General features: G+C 33.2%; 1 protein-coding gene across 1 annotated transcript; it reads left to right on the top strand.

The window, feature by feature from the left end:
- The first annotated feature begins 7159 nt into the window (after positions 1-7159).
- On the top strand, positions 7160-9613 carry LOC145048566 (protein root UVB sensitive 2, chloroplastic-like). Its single transcript, XM_078997099.1, has 10 exons — positions 7160-7310; positions 7394-7525; positions 7767-7855; positions 7955-8039; positions 8118-8177; positions 8280-8373; positions 8474-8571; positions 8657-8836; positions 8921-9043; positions 9114-9613. The coding sequence occupies exons 1-10, from the start codon at positions 7299-7301 to the stop codon at positions 9513-9515; spliced, it is 1275 nt and encodes a 424-aa protein (XP_078853225.1). The 5' UTR covers positions 7160-7298; the 3' UTR covers positions 9516-9613.
- Positions 9614-12094: the final 2481 nt, after the last annotated feature.

Below are 12094 nucleotides of genomic sequence, written 5' to 3'. Positions count from 1 at the left end.
TTCAATTGGGATGTGCTACCATTTTAGAGCTACCTGCTAAAGTGGTCTATTAACTTTACTGACAAAAGGTGATTTAGAGAAAGCCTTATTCATCAATAATTCAATATTGTTCACTTCAAGAACCGGATTGTGAATATATTCATGTAATTTATAGTTGCCAAAGTATTATTGTATATGTAAATGTAATTAATGGAATGCGTCAAACATAGTCTAGATAAGAATTAATATTCCTCCCAGCACTTTTTATATGCTTGTAAGCATTTTTCAATCAAGGCACAATCCAAATTGGGATCTTAACTATAGGTTTTTAGGAAAAAAAGACAAATGTGTAATGTTTCTATTGATCTGTTCACAATCTTGCTATTTGAAGCTAGCTAAGTGTTTGTGAATGGTCATTGCCTTTATATTTTGATCAACTACTATAAATGTTTCTTGTTATTGCATGAAAATAGTCTAACTATGACAACTTTTCGAAACCTAATGTTCAAGATTATAAAAGTGAGTTTACTACATGGGACTTAGATACATAGAAAAGTTATAACTTGGGAAAAATAATGCAAACTGGAAGGAATTAGTAAAAACTAAAAAGATGTTGAATTGTAATTATTAATTTCAGGTAGTATGTGCAATGATGTGGTTGACGAGCAGTTTTCCAGAGTGTCTTCCTAAATCTCCCCCACAAGCACGTCATCTTTTATCATTGCCCCTATTGCCACATCATCCTCTTCCTGGAAAGAATGCTTCTCATATCACTGCCATTAGTTGGATAAAGGATTACTTTGCTGATGTCACACCCTTTGTCATCCAATCACATTTCAGCAAGGGCCTTGTGAGTACATTTATTTTTTGTGACATGACAAAAGCTACAATGTTTTTAAAACATGTAGGCTTTAATGTTGTTTATAGGTGAAAATGGAGTGTCATGAAGAAGGGAAACAAGGACAAACAAAAAGTTTGAAAAGGGTAGATCAGATACCATTTAAGATTTTAGTCTTACATAACATAATATGGTGATGAATTTCTTTTAGTTTTATTTAACAAACAAATTAAACATAATGAGGTGATAAAGAAGGGTTCTACAATTTATGTGCATGTATCTATTGCTTTATCTAGAATCTCCAAGAGATTTGATACAATTCCAACTGCATCTTTATCTCCAAATGAGGTGATGAAGAAATTCAATATTTGCAAAGACTTTTCATGTACAAGGCATGTCTTTCTTTATTTCTCTAATGCCTTTCATCTTGTAAAAAACAGAAATACATTATTTTTTTTAGTTCATTGATTACATCATAATGAAACTTTAGGATTCTGCTCTACCTGTTCTGAGCCACCAAAGGTTCCTTTAAAGGTTAGTTAATAATGAACTTCATTAGGTCAGATTTTATGGTTTTTTTTCCTATGATCATTTGTATACATATTTACTTTTTAGGGGAATCTTATTGTTCATAACAGCGTGAATGCACTTGTAGCTGCAACATTATGTTATGATTATGATGAAGGCCCTAAAATGGTAATCAATCAATCTCATGCATAAAATTTAGTTACTTTTACAGCTGCAGTGTTTTACTTGTTGATTGAACTTAATGGTTTAAGCATTTTTTCATCCTTTTGATACTAATTTGGTTACCTTTTGAAGCATTTATAATATTTCTTGTTAGTATCAAACCTCTCTCCTTATCCACCAAAATATAGGTAAGAAGAAAATGATTATTGGCCCTATCTCCTTTTTAACTAGTTGGAATTCTTGAATTTTGTGGGGTTTTTGTTGAAACAGGGGAAAGATGAGCTAATATCTTTACGATCTGTAAGTGTAATTTTATACTTTAATGTGTGTATAATTCCTTCAGTCATATATTAATATGTTAATTACTCTCCAGATTGCAAGAACTTTATGTGGGAATTAAGAACTTTATGTTTCCAAAGTTATTGTATTTGTCTATTTAAGTGTATATGTCATTTCACTGTTTTGGTTATAGTGAAGGCAATGAAGCATTCAAGAAGTGATTTGTGCAAGACTTCAATCATATGGTATTGTATTTTGTTGCTTTTAACAACCATCAGGTGATAAGATTGTACGTCTAATTAGTTTGTTAATTACTTTCTAATTATTGGTGGATTATATGGTTTTTATTTTCTTCCTTGTTACAGTTCCCTAATCAATAAAACACTAGTTTATAGTTGTTATTGTTGTTTTTATGTTGTGCTTCAAAAGTTTGCTTTTATGTTATCATGGTGCTTGTTCAACTGCACATGGGAAAAAGGGTGTGAGAAACTGGAAATTTTTCAAAAGTTTGTGGGCATACCTATAGAGACGACATGTCATTTCTATAGGTGCATCTATAGAGACGACACATTGTCTCTACAGGTGCATCAACTATGACGATTTGTTGCTGCTATAGAATGTCGCATGACATATGAAATAGATTTATGTATGGAGGCAACATGTCGTCTATATAGCTGTACTTATGGAGACGCCATGTCGTCTCTATAACCTTATCTATAGGGACTTTAAACATATAGTGACGAACCAACTGTTGGATTAGTGTCTAAGTCCATAACTATTTTGGTATGTACTTGACCCGATGGTGCATGGTCCTTTTGGGTTGCCTTCACCAAAGCAACTTGATAGGATGAATTATGGAGATTAAGGATTAAATATGATTTATTAATGTATTATGAGAATAATATATTAAAGGAGAAATCATATTGTTTAATTAATATTAGTCAATAATTAATTGGTAATTAGTTTTGTGACTAAAAGAGATTAATTAAACTTAAGGGACTGGAATTGTAATTATAAGATAATTATAATTTGGGCCATGGATTGCCTTATATTAAGGGATGGACGAGTTCTAATGGGAAACCCATAAGGAAATCATCCATGGGCTTGATAAAAGGAGTCTATGGGTTGCTTAGGGCTTAAGCATCCAAATTAGGGTTTCCTTGTTAGATAACCCTAATAGCCCAACTATATAAAAACCCCTTAAGGCTCAAAAACGTGGCTAAGCTTCTTGTAAGGGTTTACACACGGTTTTGGCAGCCTCCATCCTCTCTCCTCTTCATCCTCTTACTTATGGTGTTTGTGAACCATTAGAGGAGTGACACTTGTGACTCTAAGCCTTCCAAAGTCAATTCAAGGAGGAATTGGGATTGTTATTGCTACATAACAATCAAGGTATGATCTTAAACCTAATTACATATTAATATGATTACTTGTATGCTAGAATTAGGGTTTATAGTCTTGGATTCAAAGCATGTACAATAGAGAAACCTAGATCCAAGCATTAGGGTTTGTATGAGCACATAGGATGTCTTATGACCAAAACCCATCACCAACATGGACAACATATCGTCTCTAAAGGTAGCTTATTGCGACAATATCTATAGCGACGACAAAAACTATCTATTGCGACGGGGCTATGGAGAAGAGAGCTATAGCGACGACATGTCGTCCCGGACACCTATTGGGACGACTTTTTTAACCTATAGAGACGACATTTGTCGTCCCTATAGGCCCCGTTTCTTGTAGTGCCATTTGCTAATTTGTTTTTTTACTTTTTGTTTTACTTCTAAATCGATTTTCATATCACGTTTTCTTTAAACTTATATATATGATTAATGAGTATTAGATTGGAGTAATAATTAGTTACACATGTATTATGTTTTTATACATGCCTAGATAGTTAATTTACAATATTAAAACGTGTGTGTGTGTGTGTGTGTGTATATATATATATATACTAAATAGGTTATTTTTATGGTTGAACAAGTCCGGTTAAACCTGGTTTTTTCATGAACCGACCTTAGTTGGTGAACCACGTGGTTGTCTATGCTACACTCACCACTGGCCACAACGTGGTAAGGCCACCACGTCATGATCTTCGTTGTTATCCCGTATTCAGCAAGTCTCCTTAATATTAGGAAAGTCCAAATTGCCACGTCGTGGTAAGGTCACCACGACATGGAGAGTGTATTTTTTCGTCAATTAAAAGTCTTCTTTCAAACTCCTAGCTTCCAGCTTCTAGCTTTCTTTTTGCTCTAAGCATGTATTTTACCCTTAGAACACAATGCATAATAAATTAAGTACCTTTTATTCTATAAAGGGCATAAAAATAATTAGCAATATTAAGATGATATAGAATTATATGTATAGATTTGCACACATCACTATTAAACACAATATTTTATGACATATTAAATGTCATATTTTTTTAAATACGAACGATTACATAAAACCGTTTCATTTTTATATAAAATTTACGACATACAAAAATGTATGCCATGTTTTAGTGCCATAAAAAAATGGGATACACTTTATGAAATTTGAAGGTCGCCTTCAGTTGTCATATTTATCTTTTTATCTTGCTTCTAAATGATATACCTCTTTCTAATTTACTGCTTTAAAAACCTTGGAAGAATTGACTAAACTAACTAGGGTTTCACGACTCCTCGTTCACATGGCCAACAATTTAGGGTTTCTTGTTAACATATACTAATGTCATGTATGTTGATCTAGTGTATTTCCAATGAAGCATAAATTTTTCTAACATACAAAAAATGAAAGTCATGAAGTTGATGCATCAAGGTATATGTGCTTGGTAGGTCGATTACTTTACTTCATGATAATTCGACTTGATATAACATGTAACATTAATCAAATTGGTCGATTCCTAAGCACACCTCGTTAATCTCATACGCATGCTACTTTCTAGTTCTTTGGTATTTAAAAGATAACTCCAGGTCAACGTTTGATCCTACATTCTAGGGGAATTTTAGATTTGGTAGCTTAATTATTATGAAGCAAGTTGGTTGAGTTGTTATTCCATACAGAGGTCATGTACGAGCTATTTCATTAATCTTGGGGGTTCTCCAATTTCATGTAAAAAAAGAGAAACAAAGCATGGTATCAAGGACTTATGTAGAAGCTGAGCATTAAGCCATGATAATAATATTTGTGAGGTATTATGGCAACATTAGCCATTGTGTGACTTAGACACAACATAAGTGATATCACCATCCTTAACATTTGATAATTAGACATCGTGACATATTGTAGCTAACCCGATTAATAATAATGCACAAAACACGTAGAAATGGTTTGTCACTTCGTTCATGAGAATGTGAATAGTGGATAGATTAATAATTTTGTCATAATATGTTATGAGCATTAACCGAACGGAACTTTTATGAAAGCCTTTGGATAAGATCAATTTCAGTTCCTATGTAGCAAGTTGGGTTCTCGTGACCTTCACAATCCAAAAGGGATGTTGAGATTCAAGATTTTTGCGACAAGTTACAGATGTGCATTGATATCCATATGCATATTTATCTACTTTTTAATTTAAATTAAACTTTATTTATGTAGGAGACTTTAGAATTGTTTCATTTTATCCAACTTTTCCCAAACTATAAAAAATGTTGTATGCTTTTATTAGCTTTAGACTATTTTTCGGACTACTTGAATGATAGTTGAAAAGCTAGTTACTAAATGATAAAAAAATAAATAAATTTACAAGTATAGCCAAATTTGCTAATTACTTGTCTAAAAATAACCAAGAATTAACAAATTACACAAAATAGCCACGCAAAATCACAGGTAATTAGGGGCCAACTATGAAATCGGAAATCCATTTGCGATGTACAAATCATTAATGCATAGTTTGTGCATTAATGACTTGTACATCGCATATTGATACTGGTTCACCAGCTACTTTACTTAGCCTAGTATATATACTTTTTTTTTATTTTTATTTTTATTTTTATTTTTTTTAGAAAAGCCTCATTTTTCACATTTCCAAGTTTAAAAAAAGCTCTCAAGCTCTCAAGTTCGAAGAACAATGGACGATTTCGTTCATTCTTCCATTTCATCGATTTCATAGCCAACAAAGTACGAATTCATAGTCAACCTAGCCAAGATTAATGAAATAGCTCGTACATGACCATCTACGAGTTTAATGACTATCTTGCAACATGTGATTTTTTTGAGTATTTTTTTGAAAAGTAATTAGCAAAATAGACTAAATTAGTAAATATCTCAAAAAAATATTGTTTATTAATTAGCAAGAATATGTAAAATGACATAAGAGAATTGAAATTAATTTATAAGCAAATTTAAACGCTAATTTTAACAACCTTTTAAAAATTAGCTTGTAAGCTAATTTTTTTGGTTTATAAAACATGAAAATAAAGAAAATATCGATGAATAAACTAGGTTATAAGATTTTATAAAACATAAAAAAAAAAACCTTGAAAAGTAAATTAGATTATCGTTTCGTTTTTTTTTTTTTTTTGGAATCGGCAAAATTGATATATATTAGAGAGAGTAGCCCCACTAGCAAGTAGCTAGAAGAGAAAATATTTTACAATAAATCAGCAAAATAAAGGGTAAAAGTTCCATACTCTCCAATCTAAACTATCATTATCTCCCTTATGTTTAACCCACATATATATCAGTGACTTTACATCAGTCACAAGCTTCTCCTACTTCGTGACACTCTTTTTAAAAATTCTATCATTCCGGGCTTTTCTTAAACACCATATGGTTCCAAATAAGATCACAGTTAAACTACACCTCTTATTTGGACAATTGCTCTATGTAGATGCATACTTAATGACATCCAAAACTGAATGAAACTCTGTCTCCGGTAGTCCACACCACTGAAGGATCATCCGAAATGCTTCCCTCGCAAATGAACATGTTGCAAAGATATGGATGAGATGGAAAGGCAATGGACTTTAGAATCAGTGGACTAGGGCTCGATTCCTGGCACCCTCAAAATTGATTATCGTTTCATACTAAAAATAATATTAAGATTTTATAAAAACTTAATGAACATTGCCTTATTAAAGTTACCATTAATAAACTTCAAAATTAGTCATTAATCTCTCTCTCTCTCAAAAGGAAATCAATTTGGTTCGTTTGGTGGATTTTTGTACAATTTGCACACTCTTAAATACTGCCATGTTTTTGAATTATGTTGTCCAGAAAAAATAAAAACTTTATTAAACAATGAAGTGATACGTTATTACGTTTTGCCTCTTGTCAATTGTCATAGATTATTTATCGTTTCACGATTTAGAGGATATTAACAAAAAACGCACAAAGTGAATATTTAGTAAACAAAGGGGCAAAGTTGCACGTTTTGAAATTCTAGGGTGGAGTTGAATCGAATATAAACAACGACCGGAAATCACTACCGCAACTCCGTAAGCACAAAAGGCAGAGTTCACCGGCGGCGAAATCTAATCCGGTAGCTGGCTGCCGGTGGCAGAAAAATCCTATCTTCTTGAATGCCATGAATTTCCTGGTATGTCCGCGCTTTATTCAAAATTTCTCTCTGTTGCAATATTCTTTTTGTAAATTTGGCGGTTGTTCATATTTTGATGGCAGGAAAAGTTAAGATTGCTGAAGAAAGAAGCGGGAAATCCATCGCCGGAAGTAGTCCCCGTCTCTGTCTCCTGGACTGAGACCTCAGACACCGTCTCTCGCCACTTTGAATTTCATCCCGACGGCCAACTCTCCGTTAGTATTATCTCCTCCCTTTACGTGTTCGACTAAATGCTACTCATAAATCCAAAAATTTAGGGTTTTCTTCATTTTGGAATCTCCAATTCTTTATTAAATTCTCATCGCGTGCTGCAATTCATACAATTAAGTTCAGAAATAAAACGAGAATATTATCTATCACCAAAGAAATATCACACGGTTTTGAAGGATTGTTCTTGAATTCGATAACTGAATCAGTTGGGTGTTTCTTCTTTAGGTGAAGGTGCTGAATGATTCAAGACCAGTTATCCACAAAATCTCCGAGTCTCTTGTCAATACCTTTCTCCCTTCGGGTTATCCATATAGGCGAGTTCATAAGATACAATTTCATATCATAACGAGTTCTCTCCCTCAGTAAACTGTTACTCAAAGTGTCATTTCTCATGAAACTAAAACCTAATGCAGTGTCAATGAAGGGTATCTTAGATACACACAATTTCGAGCATTACAACACTTCTCAAGTGCAGCATTATCCGTCTTATCAACTCAGGTCTTCTTCTGATACTTAGAAATTATAATCATCGCAAGTTCAAATTAGGGTTTATTGATTGATCCTACTCCTTTGCAGTCACTGTTATATGCTGCAGGATTAAGACCTACACCAGCACAAGCAACCGCAGCCAGTTGGGTAAGAAACAGCTTTTAACAAATTCCAATTTGCAGCAATTTAACGTAAATGAACCAAATCTGCTTCTGAAAACATTTAATTGATTCAATTGGTATCAAACAGATACTTAAGGATGGTATGCAGCATGTGGGAAAGCTAATATGCAGCAATTTAGGTGCAAGAATGGATTCAGAGCCTAAACGGTGGCGAGTTGTTGGTTTGAACCCTTCCAATAAATAAACATTTGTTCTATTCTGTTCTAAATTTTCACTAAAATTCAGTTTTAGATGGATTGATGGAGACCTTTTGATTTGTAGCTGACATGTTATACGACTTTGGCACTGGTTTGGAAGTTCTTTCTCCATTATGTCCACAACTGTTTCTTGAAATGGCTGGACTTGGGAATTTTGCAAAGGTAAATACTAAATACTAAACTGGTGATTAAATCATTTTCCTTGTAAGACTTCACATTATAAAACCATTTTTTTGTCATTTTACAGGGAATGGCCATGGTTGCTGCTAGGGCTACAAGATTGCCAATTTATTCTTCATTTGCAAAAGAGGGAAATCTTAGTGATTTATACGCAAAAGGAGAGGCGATTTCTACTGTGTTTAATGTTCTTGGATTGGGTGCAGGGATTCAGTTAGTTTCTACTGTTTGTTCATCAATGCAAGGAAAGGTACAATCTTTTATATCTTGCAAACACACTGAAAATGTTATTCTCTTTTGGGTATTTAAATCTTTAATCTTTTTTTTTTTGTAGATGGTTGTTGGGTCTTTCCTTTCTCTGATACACATTTACAGTACCTATGAAGAAATGCTAGCTGCTCCCATCAACACATTGAATCCACAACGAACTGCAATGATCATAGAAGATTTCATAAAGGTTGATTATTAATCAAATAATCAAATTACACACCAAAAATCTTATATTTATGATTATGGTTATGATTCAGACAGGAAAGGTATCAAGTCCTGCAGACTTGAGGTACAAGGAGGATCTTGTGTTTCCAGGGAGAGTGATAAAAGAAGCTGAAAATGTGAAAGTGGGGAGAGATTTACATAAGGCTATGAAGCCTTCAAGACTTAAAAAAGTGAAAGAGATTTTTCCAGATGAGAAATTTGTTTTGAGTTTTGAAAACAGGTGGACGGATATGGTGTTGGAGCAAAACGCGAGTGGTGAAGATGCATTAAGAGGGTGGTTGGTGGCGGCATATGCAAATCAGGAGGCTGAAAAGTTGGAAGATGCGTATGAAAAGATGAATGTGATGATGCCTGAATTGGTGTCTCAACTAAAAGCAAAAGGGTGGCATACAGATCGTTTCTTAGATGGAACAGGTAGCCGGTATGGTTTCTAGTGTTTGTTGTAATTAAGGTTTACACTTTTTATATATGCATATATAAATTTGTTTTGTATTTTACTAATTCATCAATTTAATATTAATGATGTCATCAATTTATTGGGTGAATTGTAATCCATTGAATTTGGTGTGCTACTGTTCATCATCACAAAAATGGTTTGAGATGTTCTCTTGATGCGTGTTCACACAGAGTGGATGCGTAAAACATCTTACTGTAGTTGGTTTTAAAAGTACGGAGGCGGAATAAAAACTATAAAAATATATTTTATGAATCATAAAAAACAATATAACAGTAGTCCGAATTAAACTGAAATAGCCACGATTAATGTTATGTTGTCAATCAAACCAAACACTAAAACATTACATGACTTAAAATTCATCCAATTTTGTTAAGGGGATAACCTCGTCTCTTGGTCCTCTAAATCTCAAGGCGTTATTTCTTAATGGCGGAATATAGTAGAGTGGCAAATGTTGTAGCTGAAACATGTTGGATCTGTCACCTTCTTTGAAACACTGTTGCTCCTCTACGAATGCAACTTGTGTCTAATGCAATAAAACCAATTCCATATACATGTCATCGAATCCGGTACAATATCAACACAACAAGCATATAAAGATTGATATACACTTTATCTGGGACAAAGGCACACTTGGTATCACATTTCTATTTGCATCTCAATAATATCTTCACATTTCCCCTTAAAAACTTAAATGAAATTAAAGCTACAAAAGCATTAAAGACTGCAACCTTCTTATGCCATAACGTATATGAAAAACGTTTCGAAAGGGTAGCTTTGTCAAAACATAGTCTATGCTCTGCATACTGTGGTTATCTGTCAACAACTCTCTACAAAATGATATTATTGTTATGTGAGGTATCTTTATTAGCACATATGTTTAGCTCATGGTATATTATGGTGTTATGTTTGCAAAAGCTGCATGATCCTGTACATATTGATGTTGTATTTTATCCTATGAATTTGATCTTAAATACACGTAAACCCAAAAATCACAACATTTGTAATTCCACTCATTTGTACACCTATCTAGAATCCATGATACGATAAATCATTTGAATGGAAATGTAAATATAGTCATAATATGCACTAGCTCAATCAAGATTCCTCTTTAAATATGCAAATACATTACAAAGTTGTACATGTATGAGTAATGTTCTTTATGGGTTATGTTTTTAAGAGAAGAATGAATTAATCTCATAAAGTTATTAATATGAGTAGGAGATGACGAGGGATTTTTTATAAATGAGTAAAGGGAGAATGACTCAGGAGGGTAACTATCTTTTGAGTTTGTTCACATTTGGTCAATTTCCTTTTTTGTACCTAATATACCATCGAATTTGTTGTTTATATTCACCATGACCCTTTTAACCGGCTATCACATGTGATATCCGGTCAAAAGTGTTATGGTGAACATAAACAATAAGTTCGATGGTATATTGGGTACAAAAAAAGAAAAGGGGCCAAATGTGAACAAACTCAATGCTATATTTGGTAATTTACCATTTTAGTCCTTCTAACATTAATTTTGGTTCTTCCAGATGTGCCCTCGTTTACTTTCTTACACGTAGCCTTGTTATGCCCAAAGTGCCAAACTCCTTGCATATACTACACATGATTCTCTTTCCAGTTCTAGACACTATATGCCTTTGAGAAACCCTTTGTGATGCATTTCTTCTTCTATTAACAGTTGTTCTAACAAGTATCCTTATATGTTTGGGTGGTAAAGGTAGGATGTATGTTGTCTCATGCGACATAGAACTCCTATTCATGTATGCTATTATAAAATTATATGCCTTCTTGTACACAATGTTATTGAACATGTGGTCTATATATGACTCCACATTCCTGTTAAGGTAACATATGACAGCTATAGAATGAACACAACCATATCCATTAATTTTCCATAGTCTACAAAAACATGTTTTCCTTTTAAGGTCTACTTCAAAACCATTTGCACCACATCTTACTTCAAAATTGATTAAGACCACTAGGGTAAACTTGACAATACCTTTGTTGAATCTTCAATTATTTTAATAATAATCTTATGGTAGGACAAACCTGGTCTTCCCATGCTATTCCCTTTGCTCCCATCCGGTAAATCCTTTCTATCATGTAGATTCTTATTTCTTCGAACATGGTAATGATAGGCTTCTTCTTAGCATATATGGTTATAGAATTGAAACTTTTATACATGTCATTTTCTACTGAGTCACAACATATACCTGTTTCATCATGAGATCTTGACTAGGTGTTAATGTCCTTATCCATTATATATATATATATATATATATATATATATATATATATATATATGTGTGTGTGTGTGTGTGTGTGTGTGTGTGTGTGTGTAAATGGGTTCAAGAACTGAATTTCTTTCATTTGTGCTTTAAATGCGGCTTATGTTGTTGCTTTATTTGCTGCTTAAAACATGTTTTTAAAGTGGACAATGGTAAATATTTTCCTAAAATTGGAAAAGATGTGTCTTGCATATCGCCCATGTTCAGAATTAGGCAGTAAATCCTTAACATCCTCCATTAGTCCATGAAATACAAACAT

Source organism: Lactuca saligna, chromosome 5 (assembly GCF_052625555.1).
Source record: "Lactuca saligna cultivar CGN05327 chromosome 5, ASM5262555v1, whole genome shotgun sequence".
Lineage (NCBI taxonomy): Eukaryota > Viridiplantae > Streptophyta > Magnoliopsida > Asterales > Asteraceae > Lactuca > Lactuca saligna.
This window is presented reverse-complemented; position numbering and strand designations above follow the sequence as displayed.